The 22323-nt window shown below is 33.9% G+C and overlaps 1 protein-coding gene across 3 annotated transcripts in view; it reads right to left on the bottom strand.

Moving 5' to 3' along the window:
* Nucleotides 1-21399, bottom strand: part of LOC115238088 (synaptotagmin-7) — a 101778-nt gene extending 80379 nt beyond the window's left edge. Inside the window, exons 1-3 of one of the 3 annotated variants that reach the window (XM_029811639.1) lie at nucleotides 20865-21399; nucleotides 19552-19725; nucleotides 15624-15868 (exon numbers count right to left, since the gene is read on the bottom strand). In XM_029811639.1, coding sequence (XP_029667499.1) covers nucleotides 15624-15868; nucleotides 19552-19653 — 347 coding nt within the window. In that variant the 5' untranslated portion in view covers nucleotides 19654-19725; nucleotides 20865-21399. Of the gene's footprint in view, nucleotides 1-15623; nucleotides 15869-19551 lie in introns of all 3 variants that reach the window. The other 2 variants (XM_029811638.1, XM_029811640.1) reach the window with 2 other exon arrangements.
* Nucleotides 21400-22323: the final 924 nt, after the last annotated feature.

Here is a 22323-nt window from a genome sequence, read left to right as displayed (position 1 = left end):
CGACTATATAATTTATAACACATTCATAAATTTTAATTTGCGTCGATACGTATAAGCTATTCATAACTTTTAATTTACATCAATACGTATAAGCTATGGGCAAAATCATAATGTGCAATAACATATTCGCTTCAAATCAGAAATTTCCGAGTCAAAAAATATAAAAGCTTCATATTTAAGAAGAAATGGGATAGTCACTCAAGTTCGCGTTAGTTTTTTTGCACGATAAACCGAATTGTTCGGAAAATGTAGATTATGGCAGAAAACGTGACTATTTTTATCGAGCTATAAATGTTGCACGCGAGTGTGTAAAAGATTTGCAGATTTCCAGAAGATGGAATCCAATATATGTACAGCATATAATGCAATATCGGACCTTTTAGATATATAAATCCGCTCAACCGCTACGGTTTATCTTCTTAGCGAACGAAGCTCACGCTATACCGTCGATAAATAATAAATATTCCTTGATAGCACACAATACATATATAATCGCATCGACGATGCAAGCACGATTAATTCTTAAGCACAATTAATTCTTAAGCACAATTTCACATTAAAATTGCGTGAATTTATTTTCCATTTAAAGGTATAATATTTACGATTTTATAGACATACGACAAATTTTCCTCTTTATTTTGTCATATCAAATAGTCGTTCTCGACATATAAATCTTTCATTGCTATATTTTAGTTGGTAAATTGCGTAATTAAAAGAATTTTATAGCAAATTCTGTTTCTGCTGAATTTTTCAGTTGCAATGTAGAGATTTATTAACGAGAAAAAACTAGAAAAAAGATTTCACGAGCAGGTTTTACATGTCCATCAAACGCGAGTTCATTTATTTCGACGAATCTCATAAGAAAAAATGACGTGATTTTTCTCTGACGTTATGATTCACAATGTGATCATAATATAATTATTATAAAACTCTAATCTCCGAAAGCGCAGATGTATTCTTGTTTACGTGTATTATAAATCATTTATGTATTATAAATCATCTGTATCTCTCGATCTTTTACCGCGCGACCTTATATATGTATTTTTTAAAAATCTTTATCAAAATATTTCACACTGGTTTTTCAAAGAGGATTATATCCTAGGCGTCTCAATAAATTGATCGGGGCCGATATCATGTATTAAATACGCATCTGCAAACCACCTAAACACCTGACGCCACAAGACCAATATTTGCGATGAAATCCCGATACAACTACTTCCAGCGGTCGAATTCGGGGGGGGGGGGATAAACACGGTAGTGTATCGTAAACGACTCGGTACTCGACCGAGGAGGCCGTTATCTCCCTTCCGCCTGCCTCGTGAAAATGTCTACCCGAGAACCGTACATTAGACTTACTCGCAGCTTCCACTTTCCGCTTTTTACCCAGATAGTTTCCTAACGGCTTCCTCGTACAATATTTCCCGTACACGAGCATCCGATTCGAGTCAATCATACAATATTGAATTTATACACTATTTATATACTTTACATAGGCTCTCTTGCACTTTTCTTTTCGACCGATAAAGATAAATAATAATAATAACGCAGAGAATAAAGTTTTATTTTTGTTTTTAAAATAAATGCTTTTGTTTACATCTTTCGCGTTCGCTTTTATTCTCGTAATTAGTAGCGATTTATACGGGAGATTTTTTCGTCGCTTCGATAATATAGCGGTGTGATTCGAGACTCTTCGAGAAAAAGATGTACGTTTCATCCGTCGATTCAGCCGAAAAGCTCGAAGGAACTATGCCCCTTCGTAAATCAGGATTCCGCTGTCGCAACTGTCATGTTCAATTCCGCACAAAGTCCTATCCCTCGAAGGCCTTTGATGAGTGCGCGGTTCGCATAAAGCTTCTTCAGACATTCCTTTTTGACTCGACATCGACAAAGCGCTCCTTTCGATAGCTCTGCTTTTGAACAGACATACTTGTAACGTCTCTTTTACGTCTCTTTTACTAGACAGTGTAATGTCTCTTCTCTAACCATTCTTTCCTCTTGTCGGTGATATTTAAAGCAGCCGACCGAGACAGCCTTGGTTTTTAAATTCGCGAAAAATTTCTCGGATTAACAATTCACTTCTGAGACGCGAATGTTAAATAATTCGTCAATAAATATTTCTGCATATACTGATCCTACAGATGAATGCAATTTTATAGCGAGCAAATATTATCGTGTCAATAACAAATAATAAATAAAATTTTTCGAGTAACAAATTAAATTTAATATTTATTCGAATGATGCCGTTTCTGATTCGATTGAATATAAAATATTTGAGCTGAAGGACGAGCGATCAACTGATGTCGGTTGACCATAACGTCATCGACGAAGCTCGGGTTCTGTGGGTTTCTCCACCCGCAAAAAAACTTGCGTATCTTAATACGTAGGTCTTATTTATGACACCAGATGACGACCCCTCTTCATCGCAATGTTCCTATACGTTTCTTCGAAGAAGAATGGATGTGAGCGTCGCGCTTCACGAGAAATTGTACCAAACGATTTTCGATTACGCCGGTCGAGAACGGCCAAAGGAGAAGGTGACTCCGTTCACCACGAATCAATAATAACTAACTTTGAACTGATCGGATATCTTGCGGAAGTTTGCTGAAAAATTCTCGGAAAAGCTCTCAGGCTTACATACAGGGTGTCCCGTAATATATAGACTATTACCTATTTTAGAAACGGATGTAGCATTTAAAAACAATAAGTCTCAAATCAATATCTTGATAATGTCGAAACTTTATATAGTTATTTGGATTCTTGGATTATATGATTGCATGGATTCTTTGAATCTTTTTGTAAATTTGATTAGATTTTGCAATCGTGTATCTGCTTTAATTTATCCAATAAAAAATCGCGATACGCTGACATTGATTTTATCGAGTACCTAAATTCTTTATCATTTCTTAGATATTCACGAATTCTAATAAAATCCTAAATTTATTACGCAAGGTACGTTATAAGTGTCTCTTAATAACTCCTCAAAATGACAAAGGAACGTCATAAGGAGAGGGAGAGTGCTCGTTTTTACACTCGCGTCTCACGCTAGACCCTGCTATTTTTAATTCCAGCTAGCATAATCCGCAAATATTTTTCACATCCACGTGAGAAATTGCGTCGTTATGATATCGATCTGAAAACGACAACGGACGATTCATTCAGCTGCTCACAAATGATGCAGAAGCGATACGAAAAATTGCATCTCGAGTATTAAAAAAGACAGCTCGTCTCTCCCAATAGCGTTTCTCATCCGTTATTTCACGATATCGAGTCGCTCCAACAAGGGAACGCGTAAAAAGATTCGAATAGTTATAGCCACGCAACGTAACAAGTGGCATCTGTTGCATTCCGTCGGTGTAAGTGCTACGAAACACTTCGCGTCCCTTGGCGCTCTGCCAATTGACTCATCCTCCACCCCCGCGTGAGAAGGGGAGGGAGGGGGGCAAGAAGAGGGAAATATAGTGGAATTTATCGCGCGCACACCGTTGCGTTTTCATAACGCCATTTTTCCGCCCATGGTTTCTCAGCGCGCGAAACGTTGAATAATTTATCCATGTTCGACGTGATAACAAAGAAACGAAAGAAAGAGAAAGAGAGAGAGAGAGAGAGAGAAACATCAAAAATCGACGAGAAAAAAAAAGAAAAGTCGTGTCGCGCATATACGTTATTTCTATCGCATGTTCCGATGGCGAACAGGATTACCTCTCGATGACACACTCGATGTTTAATCGACTCGAAATACCCGCCTCTCCGTTGGGATCGAAAGGGCGTGCGATCGAAAGGCGGCAACATCGGTCCCCCTTTTGATATACTTTATTGCCCGTGACATAGAAAAAGCGATTATATTTTTTGTCGTATACACTTTCACTATTTCTTTTTTCGATCTTGCGAGTGCGTAAAAGATGATTGCTAGTTTTATCTGACAAAAGTATATATAATATAGCTCTTAATTGAAGTGTAATATTATACATATACTTTTATATTTAATATAACGCTTCAATAGTGTTATATAAAATGAATATATATGTGGATATATATATATATATATATATACAGACCGAATACCCTATATACTTTATGTATATACTATATAGTTTCTGGTGCAATTCTGAGAATTTTACAGTTCAAATATCGATATTTGCACGGATATATTGCGTACGCAAAATACACGTAGTAAATTTTCTGCATATTCAATTATTTGCGTATTTTAATTATCATCGTGTAAATATCAAGTTATAAATTACATATCGATATCATTCATCTGTGTTTATTTTTCGTATCTCGGAGAGATCGAGGGAATTTTGATAATTATACAATCCAAACGAGCTTCTACTAATCACGCCGCGCGCATACCGTGCAGTACATAAACAAGTTATACATGGGACGAGCGTTACGTAATCCGTGTGTATCGGTACGCGGGGATTCTGGGACGTGTGACATCCTCTCTCTCCACTCGCGCCCTTCGCATCAGCGAGCAACACGTCCCGTATCATTCGTGATTTACGCTCCCCAGCTTCCTGCAGCTAGCGCCGAACTTAAATATCTCGATAACACGTGGCCAATATCCACCGAAATATTATACGGTTGCGCTCTCCGTTTGCCGCGTGCTCCTAAATCACTCCCCCTCAATAAATCAAAAAGTAAACGCGCCCCCGAAAGTCCGCCGGCATTATCGCGCGCATTATCAAACTATAGCGAGCGCTAAGCACCACACCTCTGTTCTCGATTAAACCCTCTAAACGAACCGGAAAAATGGATTTGTTGATAATCCTTTACAAGATCATCTCGAGATCAATGAAGAAACTAAAAATTCAAATTGTCTATAAAAAAGTCAAGTGTATATCGGTCAGTTTTTATTAAACGAAATAAATAAATAAATAAATAAATATATATATATTTTTTTTTTATATGTTATATATACATTCGGACTTTTCTCAGACTTTTCTCAGCTGCTGCTTCTAGAATTTGTCCTTCGAAAAGATACTTCTCTCTTTCTCTCGAAAAATAATCCACTTTCGAGTGTGCGTCGAAAATATGATTGACACACACGAATCGCATATTGTATAATCTAGGATACAATCCAGGAAATGGGGATGTACGGCTGTGTGCAAAAGTGGCACGTCGACAGTTATGTACACATCACGCAAAGGACCGCGGTAATTTCATTAGCTTACGGTCACGGAATTCCGAGAGCTGGCTGGAAGATATAACCGCCGCAACGTGAAAACAATGGGGAACTTCTACCGCCCACTCGCTGCTCATACCACCTCATCCTATTCCATCCATCAAGAGGCAAAGCACCTGAGTCTACTATCCTACGTCCGAAAACTTTACACGGTTGGCTATAAAATCACACCTTCAGGGAGAATTTGAAGCCAAATGCGCCGCCAAAACCACATAGTGGCTTCGCGAAAGAGAAATCGCATTTTTCGCGCTTAAAACGGATTAATCAAACTCAGCGGACGTTAATTAATAAAGCGTGAGAAAGCTTTGATAAAGGTAACCCTCTTTAGAAAAGTTATAGGAATATATCAAGTTATGAAATTTTAATTACATTATGTAATACTAATATTATCATCTTCACATCGCGCGCGCGCGAAATAATATCCATACTCGAAATTAAGTGAAGAATCAAGAAATAATAATTGGAAGCGTCAGCAGTTCGAAAAATAATTTTTTTTTTTTTTTTCGCGAAATAAGATCTGCACTCGAACTAAAGTGCTATTTCATTTTGTAAAACAATTTTTTTCTAAAAACAAAAATATAAAAATTTACTTTTGAATCTCATTAATTTTACGCGGGATTATTTAACTCTAACGAAACGCGAATATGAACAATAAAGTGTATTAAATTAATAATAGAGTAATACAAAGTGTGCGCGCACGTGTATGACAAAAAATGATTTTAATTTGAAAACTCGTTTTAGAAAGAGAAAATATATATCACTCGCGCGGAAAATGTTTAAAGTAAATTGAGTCTATCGGGTGATCCGCATAATCTGGCAGTTACGTTGTTGCCTCAGGAGTTAGCAAACTATTTCCTATTCCTTTTTTTTTCCTCGCGCGCACCCGAGAGTGGGAAAAGACAGGTGGAGTTGGTCAGAGAAAACTCAGATAACTTGAATAACTTCCTTACTATTCCAAGTGTAAAAGTACCGAAAAGCGCAATTTTATGGAGCAGGTCAAGAATATATATAGTTACTTCCGTTCTGCATTATATTATAGAGAAGTCGAGATAGATAATATATCATATTATTTTTAAAGTATTTATGTATATTTTTTATGAATTTCATTCAAGCAAAGATATAAATAAATAAGAAAAATTAGTCATCAATATAATTTCCTTTTTCCTCTCTTTCCATCGACTCAATACAAAACCGCGCGCATATCGATGTAGCAAGATGCTGTTGAAAGCAAAAACATTTTCGCTTCATTGTTTGCTTCATTGTTCGCTTCATTGTTCACTTCGCTGTTTTTCCCGTGCATTTCAACAGTACTAGAACACGCATTATTCAGTCAAAAAGCTTAAAAACACTTGAAAACGTGTTAAAATACTATCGAATATGTAAAACCAAAATGGAAAAATAAAAGTCTTTTAAAGTGCAGTGAAATGCTATCGAGCATTTTTCATCAAAAAGCCAGAATGCTTTGAAGTATAATGTAACATAATAGGTTTTATTTATAGTTAAAAAACAAAAACAATTCAAAGCATAATATTTAATGTTAAAATATTATTTCTTTTCTTTCGGGCAACTAGAAATTTTTTTTTTCTGCACTACAATGATACATAATCTTTCTGGAAATGTTTTATTTTAAAAGCATATCGCTTTTCTCGATATGATTTAACGCCGCATTTCTTTATTGTTTGCTCTAAAACAAATTATATATTTCCGTTTTAACTTTATCTTAACAAAGAGAACGATATTTTTCGCTTACAGGAAAAATCTACCATTACTGTTAAGCACTCACCGCATTTCTAGCAAAAGCATTTTTAGCCTCTGTCTCGAAGGAGTCATCTCTGTTGTTGCCAACCTAAGCAAAACCTCGAGCGAAATGGGTTTCGTACTCTCGTGTGCTTTTTGTGTGTTTGCTTCACGTTAACTGATTTTCTTTAACTCTAGAATTACGTGATTTCATAAAAAAGAAATTATAAGAATTAATATAAAAGAAACATAATTTCAACAAATTATTTTCCTTTAATTTAATTTTTACAATCTTTTCCTCAAAAATTCATAAGAAATTCAAATATATTTTCATTTTTAATAAAATGATCCCGTTAGCATGTCAAATATGTTTATGCGACAATATTCGTTCTTATATGCCTGAAATAAATCATTTTGATGTCTTAATTAAACGCGTCTTTACGACTTATCTCAATATGGGGGAGTATCGTTATATAGCTGTGATATTAAACGTTATTATCCGCTCTGTAAATACCATTACGACGAGAACAAGAATAGCTGTCGTTATAAGCTAAAAAAGTAATATTTCATATTTACTTTCTCGTATCTTCCATCTCTTCTTTTTCTAAAAAATCTCTCGCGCGCTTCATTATATCCAGGAGATTTTCTAAAACCTCGATAACGATCTGTAAGTATAGTAGCTGTCTATTCTACTGCCTGCTTTTCTCGCGTCTTTTGCCTGTCGGTCTTCTCTCTTCCTTCTCTCTCACTCTCTTTGCTTCCATTTTACTCTCTCGTGCTTGCATATCGATCGGTCGACAATAGGAATCCATCGGGACAATCAAAAGACGAAGAAAGATAGAGAAAAAAAGGAGACAGAGAGAGAAAAGGACGGTTAAACGATGAAGAGCCAGAAGCGCAAAAATAAATAAAAATATTAGCGATAAAAAATAAAAACACAAATATATCGAGGATTTTATTAGAAATGTGCATAAAACATAAATATTAAGTAATTTAATAAAATGTAGTACACACATTGATATATTATACTGGATGCTGCAGGCTGTGTACGCAAGCAAATATTTTGTACGCGGACGGTGTCTGTTGTCTTGCGGTCGAAACGAAAAATATCAGACAAATGTCTATAGGTCAAGACGTCCGCAACCAATTTCTCTCTTCCTTTATCAAACGGTAGGTTCATTTTAGTTGTGAAAGGTAACAAAGATGTTCTCGAATCAAATCGATTTTAAATTATATTCGAGACATGCAACGGGAATGAGCAAAACATTGTTCGTACACAGTCTATAGATAGCTCGCAAATGTATATATAAGCTTAAGGAAGTTTCTACGGCACAGATATAAAAATTGTTTTGCAATGAAATAGTTTATATATCAAATATGTATCAAGAGTATATATTCGATTTAATATTCGATTAATACTGATTTCATAAGTATTTTAAATTTAATTAACACTGCAAGTTTTTATATCGAAAATCGCGCGACCTTTTACTGATTACGTTGTTGACATTACTAAATTCAGAATCTATCGGGATAAAAATAAATTATATCTAATAGTTAATTGCAGTTATTTCAACAGAGATTCGTCCAAGATTTTGATCAATCTCAAGATACCTTTCAGCAAGATGCATAAGGTGCAACGTGACGTAATAGGATGATGGTTGACTTTGATGAATAAAGCCAGACACGATAAGGTCGTTTAAAAGTTAATCGATGTTAATTACTTTGTTACCTCTTATTAGAACGTTCGCCATTTTCCTGCTGGGCGTAAGATGGTGTAATCGTGTCGATTAAAACGAGCTTAGATAAACCTCCCGCCGCGCCAATTTGTTCGGCTCCATTCCAAAACAATTTATCGCCGCTGGGCTTCGATTAATATTAAAAACAACGTAATAAGAAGTCTCTTTTCGAGACTGTGTTTAAAGATGATTGATGGTTGAACAACGTTTATCTTTGACTCTCATCTCGCTAACCTATTTTCCAAAAACAAATAAATATAATTTTTATAAACAATATGTTACATTTTGAAAGATATTACCTATATAAATACACTTGTTTAAATGTATTTATTTCTATGTATTTTAATATTATATAAAATTATCTGCGAAAAATTTACTACATTTTATTTATATAATATTATTTTATATTTATTTTCATAGATTTATTCTCTCTCTATCTCTGTGTGTGGAGTATATATTATATATATTTAATTTATAACTAAATTTTTTTTATGTAAAATCTAGAAGAAGAGTCCATTATTTGCTTGAATAAAAAATGAATTTAAATTTTTTCTGCATTAAGAGAGTTTCGATATTACGTCGAAAAGCTTTAATAGCGCATTAGATTAAGAAAAATCGTAAAACAATAAAACCTGGATAGAAAGAAAATATAAGAAAAAAAATATTATGAATAATTTTACGAGTTTCGCGTAAAATGATTTAATCCTGCCAATTTTATCTATATTCATTATATCAACAAATTAAGTGCATTTTTAATGTTACATATATACATATATTGGTATATTCATCATACTCCTTAATAACAAACACTACTAATTATTTTCAAAAAGAAAGTAGTTAATCGGAAATATTTCGCGTATATAAATCGAGTTTAATTTATACAACATAAAAATTTGACGTCTGTATCATCCTAAAAGAATAATATAATAATTAAATTGTAATAATGAAAACAGGAAGGAGAAAGCGGATATCTCACAGAAGCGAATCAATAAGGCATAAATAATCGGATGCTTAACAACGTCAGCAACGACACAGATAATACTGTAATTAGAGTCCTGTGTCGTTATACGCGTTTGCATCGACTGCGCAGCTGCTTGCAGGATCAATTCTACCGTCTGTCGCGGGAGTAGCAGGATGACAATATGTACCATTTGCAAAACACCGTAACGATCTCGGTATCCTGAATGTATAATATGTAACTTGTGATACAACGCTACTCTCTTCCTTGAATAGGGGATATACATATGTATACGTATTATTATTATATATATGTATTATTATTTCATAAATTCTTATCTTTTCAAGACTTTATTATGTGATAAATTCACTACAGTAACACACGCATTGGACTAACAAAATTGTAATTTACAATATTTTCTAATATTAATTCAGCATCATGATTTCTTGATGACTTTCAAATATCTATTAATTAAACAATTATTATTTTAATTAGTTATATTCATTATTAAGTTTGTGGTGTACGCACGTGTAAAACAATATCGCAATTATTTTTCTGTACTTCTTATTTTTATATATTCTGTATTTTAGTTTAATAGAAATATTAATAGTTAAAAGCAGTTGTTAAAAATGCTGATAATTAATATCGCTTGAAAATACGTCGGGAATTTTTTTGATCTCGAAATCCTTAGAATTTTTCGAATACCAAAGCTTTGCCAGAGACGAGATCTTTTCGAGATAATCCGTACGAGAATATAAAAAGGATACGCGGAAAGTAGAATGACCACATGCTTGGTCAGCCAAGAGTGATTTTTCACGCGAGGAAACGCGTACCCACGTAATTCACTTTAAAGTACCTTTTGCCTAAGCAAACTTTTGATAAAAACACAAATATTTGAATACTTGAAAATATAAGATACTGTAAAATATATATTTGTACTCTGAAATATATAACTTATTGTTAGTTACGAGACGTAGCAAACTTGAAAATCAAGCGAATGTAAATTTTTATTTATATTCGATTCAAAGTAATGTTCTAGGACTATTCATTAGTTGAAAATAACATTTCCAACTAAATTATTGGAATCATGCAGAAAAAATTTAAATTATTTTTTTAGCTGCCAACGATTTGTATATTCTACGCGGATGATATCTAATATATGACTCGACTTTTTCTCGATATTTACTCATATATATATTGAAAATTTCTTCGGCAGTATGATACCAGTATATTGATGTTCATTACTAAAAACAATCTGATATTTTTATTGAAAAGATCCGATGTTATTATAAAAAACAGCTTCGACTATTAATCAATTTTGAAAACTCAGGTGAACGTATATTTTTTAACAAAATATAAAACACATATATTTTATATATGTGAATTAAATATAAAAATTTCATTGAAAAGACTAATACTTCGCAACGTATATATGAACCTACTGTTTAAGTATTTCAATAGCACGTTGTATTGTATATTGTATATACTTATGTGCTCCATTTCACATTCCTCGTTAGAGCATGAATGACAATACAATGATACATCGAGAGAAAAAATAATAAATAGGTCGACTTTCATTATGCTCTTGACAATAAAATGCCTTTTTCTGTTTTTTTTTTCATCTTTACGTTTTTCTGTCATATGAATTAAAGAGAAAAATAAATTAGTTCCGTCTTCAAGCTAGAGTGCGTCTGAAATAGTGGAGAAGATGATTTCTCACGAAGAAATAATAAAAAATCGAAGCAAACAACATAAAAGCAAATTTTTTCGTAGAAAACTTTGTATAAGTATTCCAAAGAAAGAAAAAAATAAAGTATCTTATTAATAAATGCTAATTTCACAATTTTTAAATTAATTTTCTCGTTCAACAAAAAACTTTAATTTAGATTTGTTGCTTATCTTTACACAAGAAATCTTTTCCAAATTTTTCTAATTCTGCACACATTTTATATATTTTGATACTCAATTTATGATAAAAGCTTTTTTGGAAGGTTAACGGTAGAAATCAAGACCATTTTAATTATTAAAGTATGCGATTCCATTAGAACATTACATTCCTAAAACATATCTGGAAACGAAATAAATACAGCTTTTATTTTTATTTATAAAAATAAATGTAAATAATATTAGAACAATTATTTGCTCGAAATTAATTATTTGAATCAAAATGTGTGAAAATTACTTGTTTCTAAAAATCGAGAAATATATAAATATTGTAAAAATATATCAAAATTATATGTTTATATTTACATGTTTGCAAAAAAAAATATTTGGACGTGTACAATAACCAGTAATGGCGAAAAAATATTTACGTAAAATGCACGAGATACTTTATGCTTTTATTTCTGCCTCTAACTTTTGGCAATAGCGCCTATTTCGTTTTTATTCATTTAAGTTTCTATAAGTATTTTCTAAAACAAAGAGTTGTTAATATATATATATATATATATATATATATCTGTTTTCCTAAAATGTCTCAGGTTACCCGAAATAATTGCTGGAAAATATCCAACCGCAGGCATTATGTTTCTATGCAGACCACGCAGTAATTCGAGGCACATGCGATATACTAATTAAGGCACTTGGCTTGAGATAACGTTGCGGAAACGCGAAGCTTATCGCCGACCAAAAATGTCATGCGTGTCTTGTAGACATTTACGTCCGTTTCGTGTGTTCGGTGGCGCTCGATGCATTAGTACTTTCGCGAGAATTCTTCTATCGTGTCGAATTGCATATAGCTTTTAAATAGACGCATACTAATTAAATTCGTGCGGATTAAAAGCCAAGCTAACCGATTAAAATAATCCTCCATCGCACGGTTTCTTTCGACGCAAGTAAAAATGGAGAATAACAAACGACATATACCAGGTATTATTTGCATAAGAAAAACGCGACTAAATTTCTATTATTGTATCATATCTCGACTATAACTATTATCGTATTTCTGTAAGAGTAGATGAGTAAATGAAAAATTCAAATTTCCAGATAGATAAAAAATTCAAATTCCTAGGGACCCACTGATTTATTAAAAAGTTGTGAGAGAGATCGCAATTTTTTTAATAGCATACTGCTCCGTCCAATTTAATAGTATAAGCGGATATACGTATATAGATATATAAAGAAACTTGCAATTTATGATGGATTACCTTACGAGTTTGTCGATTAATTTCAGGATCGCCAAATTGCACAATCGTCTAACCACGTCGCAAAGTATCGACATGAACGTCGATGCCGAAAGAGGGCTTATAACTTTTCTTGAAAATGGTTCGAGGCTAAAGGCGACGATACAGCACGGCGACATCACGACAGGGCGCTTTAGTGGTCGTTGCAAACAGCTTAAGCGAAACTGCCGAATAACGGGGCCTATTTTCTGGAAAAGGGTTCGGAGTCGATAGACTTCGAATACGAAATGTATTGTATTTGTGCCTCGCGTTTGCATGCGCGTTTCCCACGCTCGTGCGGTACCGCTGTATGAAAGAATGAAAGAAAAACAAATACGACAAATTCGTTCGATAGAAGAGCTTCGTCGGAAGAGAGTTGGAAGAGACTTGTTTTCCATTCAACGTCGCTGAATGCAAAACTATCCCCGCGCACTTCCGTTTTCCCCGCTTGAAAAAAAGAGTTCGCTCGATACGAATGTATCGCCGTCCCGTTGTCGCTCCCATTTTCACGAATAGCGGACATTCGCTACGTGCATTTCCCGATAGCAAATTCACGCGACCGTAGTCGTGCAAATTAAAAACTTGCGAAGCCTACGCTGCTAATCGTTCTGTACCGGATGAACATTCCGTAGAATTTCAAACACGTGTAGAGAGAGAGAGAGAGAGAGAGAGAGATATCAGTCTCAAAAAAATTCCCCGAGAATTCCAAGTTTTCCATGTTTTTCCAGGGGGTAGACATCCTGGACGAAATTCAGAGACGTGTCGATTTTTAGTAAAACGATCATTCAAACGACATGGCAGTCGCGCGTATAAGTTTTCGTCTCCGAGGGACTCTCGTAACAACTCGCAAACTCCGTCGAAATACTAATGCGTCGCTATTCGCGCATAATACAGATAAATCATCGTGTTCCCTTGATTTACCTGCAGTCGCGCCACATCTTGGCGCAACGCAATATTATAAGAAAATAACAATTTTATATCTGTCAATCATTATTATGCGTTTCACCTTATATCTTATTTTTCTCTCTGAGATAGAAAAAAAAATACAGCGTACGGTATAAACGCAATATGAACGAGTGATCATTATTATGCGTTTCACCTTATATCTTATTTTTCTCTCTGAGATAGAAAAAAAATACAGCGTACGTTATAAACGCAATATGAACGAGTGGAAAGTAGCCATAAAAAGCAGCGGTTACATGAATCGCTCGTTAACGATTGTTTTAGATGCTCCATATAAACGCGCGTTGAAAGGGTTCAGCTCTCTATTTACAGAGTTCGACGTAGAGTCTGGCACGTTTACCGAGGGATGGAATTACAAAGGAATGCCTGCCTAGCACGAAGAAATAGGTTTGAGCTCTCAAACGAGTCCTAATATTTGAAATATTGAAATTTCTTAATATCTTTAATTGACAGAGTCACGGAAAATAAGCCATAGATACCTCTAATGATGTTGACACATAATATCATAAAGTCATAATATACAACAAGGCTGTCGTATTACTATTAATCCCTTAAAAAAAAACTATATATGGTCAAACCATCGTACATCAGAAAAGCGTATATTTTATATAATTTTTAAGAAAAAACACGCACATAATTATACAAAAGAATTTAATGCGGCGTTTAAAAAAAGTCTCGGATATTTAAGCGGATATCGATATTCAAATAATTGTATTATTTATTCAGCGCGATATTATAAAGAGATGGCAATTAATCTTTTAGCTGTATTAGTATAGTATAATCTCCTATATATATACCTATAGTTTCGGCGTAAACTTATAAAAAAGTCAATTATATTGCATCAGAAATTCTGAGAACCGCGGAGAATGTTTAAAGATAAGCGTGATATAGAGACAATGAAAGCGTGATATAGAGATATAGTGCAAATTGCGCTTTATCTCTATTAAGTAATGCGTGTAATGAAGTGAAGTCTCTTGATTAGCTCGGCTAAGGACAATGATGAAAGACTGTCAGTGCTAAATGATCTTTGGCAGAAATTTCGAGTATCGTTCGACGATACGATGATATCTGCCAATGTTTTATCGATACGAGGCATGTTTAGTTCCTGTTATCCAGACGCGAAATAGAAACGTTTTGCTAGCGAGAAAATTCTCTCGTCGATAACGCCGAAGCTTTTCCCGGCGGGATAAATTTACCGACAACCGTCGGTAAGCAAACTGCCGCGTGTCTGACTAATATTAGAACGTTACTACTTGGGAAAATTACCCTTCGTTTTGGCGCTCGAATAGTAACGGAGAAAACTACGAGTCTCGCGTATATCGAAAACGTCAATCATTAATTAAATCGGCTATTTTTCACATCCAAGAAATGAAGTAATCATTCCTTTAAAATAGTTTTTTCAATATTCGATATAAATTCAGCCACCAAAATGATCCATTATGTCGCAATGTCGAGAAATTTCAAAGTTAAATTTGTAAAGGAGAACTATTTTAACTTTAATTTATCACGTTATAGTTATACCGTATATAACATTCTAGAAAAAGAAGTTCCATATTCTGTTCAAAATTAGATATATTGTCGGAATTTTCAATCTCAAATTTCTAAAAACTGACATGATAAAGTAATTCCGATAATAAAATCGTATTGAGAAAACATCAAAAAACTTGCAACAAATAATTATTCCATTTTTCTTAAATCTTTGCTTTTTTATATAATAAATCCGTTGTATTTGATTGTACAAGAAAATAATATATTTTTTAAAATCCGAATAAATCGCATATAAAAAATAACCGACTTCGGAGAATTATATCATAATTCTGTATCTTTTATGTATTAATAAATTCTCTCGGATATTTCGCAAAACGAATCAAGAAACAATCACTCACCCAAGAGCCTTCGTACTGATGAGAGGTGTCTTCAGATTCAAAAAGCCATTTTTCTTGGTAGATTGTTGTTGCTGACTCGAACCTTCGCCATTTTCATTCTGATCCTCGAGATCGTCATCCTGCTGCTTGGATTTCCTAGCGCGTAGATAAAGCCACATCGCCAGTGCGAGTCCTATTAAAATTGCGAGAGCTCCGAGTGTTCCAAAAACTGCTGTCAGTATGACGTCACGCCGTTCCATTCCCACCTGAAAAAAGAAAACACACATCAATCAAAATAAAAACATTTATGTACATTACTCGTGTTTACATCATTTTCATAACACAAATGACAATTCTGATGAATCGAATAGATAACGAATCTCGTTCAGAGCACAAAATGTTCTCGTCTTCGTCGTGCGCGTAATCTTTCATAAATTTTACAAATAAAAAAAATAATGAATCATTATCGAATCGCGGTGTAATCTCAAATTTCTCAAAATTGCGCGTTTTGGACGCGTATTCGGTGTCAAAAAAAAATACGCTATTTTTCGTTGAACGGTATAAAAGAGAACAATTTCAACGCTTCTTGTAAAAAGAGACAACAATACGACCTAAGTAATAACTAGGCGAGACATAAGTTTTTTTCGGCCATATAAAACTGGCGACAAAAATGTGTCTTTCGCTCGCAGGTCAGAACTTGGCATGATGGAGCACGTCCGAAAAATTCATTCGCAGACTTCGCACGTACTATGTGAGGTTGCTTGCAGCCAAGGTAAGAACCCGGTCAATACGGAGTGTAATATCTTGACAGTGGCCTATACATACGTAGTTCCTGTCTACGGTAGTCGGGAAGGCTAGACGTTACGCCCATGAGAGATAAACCATCCTGTCATTCCATGCACGAATGAGATTCGCAATTTGAGGCCGTCGCAATTTGGGATATCTACACGTGCACGCGAACTATTTCGGCTAAATCTCGACCGAGCATGGATAAACCGTATACGAAATAAAGACGCCGTTTGAAAAACGTCAATTCGATTGATCGGAACATTCCTAAATACCTGTGTTTAATTACCAGATTGTTAACAATATTGTTCATGTAAGAAAATAATAAAATGTTGGAATCATCGCTGACGTGATTAAAATTATTTATAAATATTTCAGGCGTTTTTCAATATTCAATTTCGAGTTCGAAGTTACAAGTTTGAAAATAATCTTAAATTATTCTGAATATATTAATAATTTCCTTGCTTTATATGAGTTTATAAGAATTCCCTTTATGCGCAAACTCACTCAAATTAATTAAATTCTAATTCAAAATAACCGCTGTTATATAAGGAAAAGAGAGAGAGAGAGAGATATTCAATCACTTTTATTTATAAATTTAAATCTCATTTTATATTCGAGAAATATGTTGATCTTATTACAAGATAGCATCAAAGTATAGTTCTATTTCTGTTAGCACTTTGCAAATTAATTTTACCTTATCTGCTTAACGAATACGAGGAATATATGTATTGGTTCATGAAATATGTCAAGATTTTTAAATCTTTTTAAATAATTTTTTCTGAAAGATAAATGACCCTCTCCCTTCTCTCTCTCTGCTCCCTGTATCACAATATGAGATTTTCTCTCTCTAAGATTTTAGAGTCTGCAGTTTTCTCAACAGTTATAATTATACGTAAAACTTACACATTGTTATTAAATTGATGCGAAAGGCGGAACACGCCCTATGTATAATATCGTTTTGCTTAATACAAATCTTTCGCATCAACTTAATAAATGATAGAGATTTTTTTCCAGGACACCTCCCAACACTTGTATTCGTGTATCACGTATACTTTTAATTTTAACGCATTATTTCCAATGATGTTCCGGCTAAACTATGTAAAAGAAGTCGCCCCTATATTTTAGCTTCCAGAACGTGTCGCTCACATCATGACTCTCCTTGAACCGTTAACACATTTCCATAGACATCCATTCTCGATTCTCCACGCGATACTTCCGATCTTCGCGTCGATCAAACCCATTTCCTTCTCTTCTTCTCCTTCCCAGAGAACGTGTTAATAAAATACTATAATTATTTCTCAAAATTATCCACCAGTTATTTTTCCGACTACATGGCAATTAAATTCACAACCATATAAACCAGCTCCTTGCAGGAACGTTAACAAACGATCATGGAGAAGGTCTACAATAATAATACAAGACGAGTCCGGGGATTCATTAATATGGCTCTCTCCAAGCGTATTTTGTGAGCGAACGCGACAAAGTGCACTTTAGAATGCAAAAGAGTTTCTCATCGCAAACGCGTACCATTTAAATTTGTTACATCATGCATCCCATTGAAACACGATTATCGGCTGATAGAACGATTTGCGGACAGAGAAAATACCGACGCGCAATCATCGATGACTAATCAACGACTGGCTTTCAGGCAATTTTAAATGCGCGCGACAGCTGCAATCAGTTTTTCCGTTCGTTAAAAGCTGACCAACTACACAGGATGCATTGACGCGATACTTATCGCGCAGTGATATAAGTCAGTATTGCGTCATATATATAGTCATATGTTATAAATGCGTGATTATATCTTGTCATGGCGTAAGATATATATTTCTTTTTGCAATAAAATGACAGAAAAAGTCTATAATTTAATAAGCAAATTTTTAATTTAATTATAAAATATTTTTATAATTTTATAATTTTTTAGAGAACCACTTTTCCACGCGCAATAATATAAATATATATCATTTTACAATTTCATTTACACGATATGAAAATCATAGTTAGTAGATGCTAAAAAAATTTGCATTTAAAGTGTACATTTAATGTATAAAGTGTAAAACAGTATAAAGAAATATCAAGAGTAAAATGTTCACTTGACGTAAGCGAAAAAAATTATATATTAAATGCTACTGCAAAAGAGATTAAACACGTGATGATCTCATTACATTGTTTAAAATTACTGAGCCGTGGCGGATTAAGATAAATACTTCAACATACAAAACTGAGAATAGAATTAATGTGGATTACAGCGTGAAACGTTAAACATGGTTTTAAAGTTATACATGACTTTACGCTTTCAATCGTAAATTAGCTGACTTTATGCATTAAAGAAGAGTATCAAAGAATTTCCGACTGAAAGGAAACGCTATTGTTCCGTAACGTATTACGAATGTACATTTCACAGTAGCACTTTGAAATATAAAATGATAAAGCGCCTTAAAAATTTTGCTTCCAATTTTGGGCAATGAGATACATTTCTAATGAATTTTAAATATCGTTCTAAAATTTATTTAGAAATAAACTTTAATCTATTTTTTCACATTTTTAGTTAAAATATTCTTTTGTGAAAGAAAGAGAAAAATATGTCTCTATGTCATATTTCCTCTCTTATTTTTTGTATGTATATTTATCTAGTAACCGAAAGATAAACGAAAAGGATAAGCAAAAATGTCAGAATTAAGACAATAACAGTTTCCAACATCGTATAAGCGAATAAAGTATTTATCAGTGTAAACAGTGGATTTAAAAAAGGATTAAAAAAAATATATAGAAATGAGAGTTTCATCATTTGTGTGTGTGTGTGTATGTGTGTGTGTGTGTCTACTCATACATAATTTAAAGTAAAACTTAAATTAATCGGATATTGTAATGTTCAAGATTTAAAATGAATCGAAATTAAATTTTTATTAAGAATTGGTATTTCAGCGTCATAAAATTTTCAATAATACGACAATAAATAAAGTATGCTTTTATTAAAATAATAAATAATTAAAAGTTGTTGCTTTAAAATTCATTAAAATTTGCTTTATAAATAAATATATATTTTCCCGGTGCAAAAAAAAATGTGTACAACAGATCTATGAAATTAATGTCATTCGTGTGACAAATGGCGTTATTAAGATTAAATTTAAAACTGTCAGCGTGCGGATTTGTTACTTACAAGTTTGCGGGCACGGACAGCTGGATCGACTGCTCTTGGCCGGTCATTGAAATTCGGATCCAGCTCCGAGAAGTATTGCCCCGCGAGTCCCATGTACACCATGCTTTCCTTTTTTGCGGTATTAAAAACGCGTTAGCGAAAGTTCTCACTTACATAAATAAGCCCTTTAAAATTCTGCAATTTCGCCAAGAAATATTCTCTCATTGCAATGAATCAGAACACATCCTCCAAACACGTATTTACGGTACAACATTTAACGACCGAAACGAGCAGCGCCCTTTGACACATAATCCATATATCTTCTTAAGATTTAAATACATGAATAAGAAGATGTTGACCAAGGAGATTTATTCTTTTAGCGTAAAAACTTTTTCATGCAATTTGAAAACTTTTACAGGTATTTAACCTCCCCCTTAGTAAAGTTTTCGTTCGGATGTCATTTAAAGTGAATTAAAATGCTTTTAAACTTTTAAGTACATACAAATAAATAAGTCTGTCCACTGTATGAATAATATAATGATACAAGAAAACACGAAATTTTATAATAATATTTCTTTGTAATCTAGCATTAGAGTAAGAAATAACAAATAATTTAGTTGTACATTTTGAAAAGTTAGAAAAGATGGATGATAACTCCAAACCAGTTTATAAAGAGTTACGAGGATCAGCAATGTCACAATATAGACAGATACTATTTTATTGTTGAGACTATCTTTATAGTTGTTAGAAAAGTAACATATGGGTTATTCGATAGACTGACAAAAGTTTCGTACCCATTTGTTACAGCGGCGATACTTGTCGTAACTCTTATATTTCAGAACAAATTTAAACCCATACTACTGCGTATCGATGCCAATATTTTTGACAATTTAAAAAAATTAAGTTGCGGAAAGATAATAAATAGCAGCTCATAAAAAATAAATCTATTAATTGAGTCTGAGAAACGAGCACTGCTGAGGTTAACTCAACATTAAATGAGATCGTTAAAATTAATTCTCATAATGGGCCATTACATTGATGGCAGAAACGTTATACTTCGTTTAGTACGAAATACTCGCTTTGCGAAAGTACATTACAAAAGTTCGTATAAAAGTGATTTGTAATATTTTCAAGACTAACTTTAGCAAAACTTGTGTTTCATCATCGTTCTCGTTCAGTAGAAATTTTTTGCTACATGTTTTTTTTCCATAATAGATTATACTTATGTAGATTGATTAATAAAAGCCAATAAAAAATTCATAGAAATGCACGTTTTCTCTCCTTTTATCTTATCAATTATAATACTATAATATAATTGACAAAGCAAAAATTACCTTTACGGTAACGATCAATTAGACAAAGTGCATTATAATGCAAATTCTTGATGACGCTTACACAAAGACTGTGATTCTGAATGCAAAAGCATCTCGTTGCTTTTAATGGATCGTCAAAATGCGATAATAATTACAGGAACAAAAATAAATCACCGACAAAAATAGATAAAGTGCAGCGCGAACGAAAGATTTTCCCCTCGTAAATCATTCCAGCACAATTCCTGGCATTCCGCCATGCATAAGGGTAAGTTAAGGTTCAATCCAATTAAAGTTCTATCGCGAAGATTACGGTCGTTGAAATATCTCACGATTCATTGATTGTTTGAAGATGCACTATTTACACACTTCGAATTCAAATATTACTATTATATATAATATCTATATTAAAAAAATTATTACGTTTTATATTAAATTTTTCAAGTCCGCATCAGTCATATTTAGAGAGCGTTATATAATAATTCTTTTTTATAATTTTAATACGATTAAGTTAATAAATCAGTTTTGAAGTTACCAAATTATTGGAAAACAAAAATCACATAATATATCCCCCAAAAAAATGAAAAAAACGAAATTCATGTGAACATTTTGTTTATTCTTCTAAAGAAGAGAGGAAAGATGTTGAGATTGTTGAAACTAATTTCCAAGCATCCTGTGAGTAAACATCTTAAATCTATTAATTAGAAAAAAGAATATTAATAGTAGTAAACATTAATGATAACTTCCAACACCTTCTCCCTCTCTCTCTCTCTTTCATTCTCTGCATCTTTATTTCCATGAAAGATAAAAAGCGCAGAAATATGCATCTGATAGCAATCATCTGCTCGAGCGCACTCTGCTTCGCCAAATTTCCCATCGGTTAGCCTTTCCGCCGCTGATTATTGGCGAACCGCCAGGAATGAGACTTGGCGAGCCAATTAAAATGCGCCGCCGATAGGAGCACCCGCGTTTCGCGCCGAGCATTTACTGCTGTGAAAAAAAAAAATCAACTCCGGTTTCCATCATAGTTGCGGAAGCAGCGGCGGCGTGCAATCTAACGACATAATTAACTCGCTCCGTTTCATATCCGACAAGCCGGTTTATCGGACGAGAAGAGTAATTCACGCGTGTGCATCAATCGCTATCACGGTTGAATGACAGCTACAATCGCGAACGTAACATCATTCGCGCACGCGGAATCTGCGCGACACGCACGGGCACATCATACACACAAACACATACACACAAAAACGTATGCGCATATTTCGACGGCGGCGGAAAAACGTCACGGCGACCTGCATCTCGCGCCAGAGAGAAACCCCAATCTACGCCGAGGGTGGCACGCAGATGTCAGCACTTATCGCGCACCGATAGCGCACCCCCACGGGGTGTTAAAAAAATGCCGCCTTCAAACAACAAAGTAGAGTACGAAACGCTCTTCACCATCGCTCGATGATATCTATCTCTACGCTATCTATCTCCG

The sequence above is a fragment of the Formica exsecta genome, unplaced genomic scaffold (genome assembly GCF_003651465.1).
Source record: "Formica exsecta isolate Colony F162 unplaced genomic scaffold, ASM365146v1 scaffold32, whole genome shotgun sequence".
NCBI lineage: Eukaryota > Metazoa > Arthropoda > Insecta > Hymenoptera > Formicidae > Formica > Formica exsecta.
Note: the sequence above shows the minus strand (reverse complement) of the source record. Positions and strands in the feature narration are given on the sequence as shown.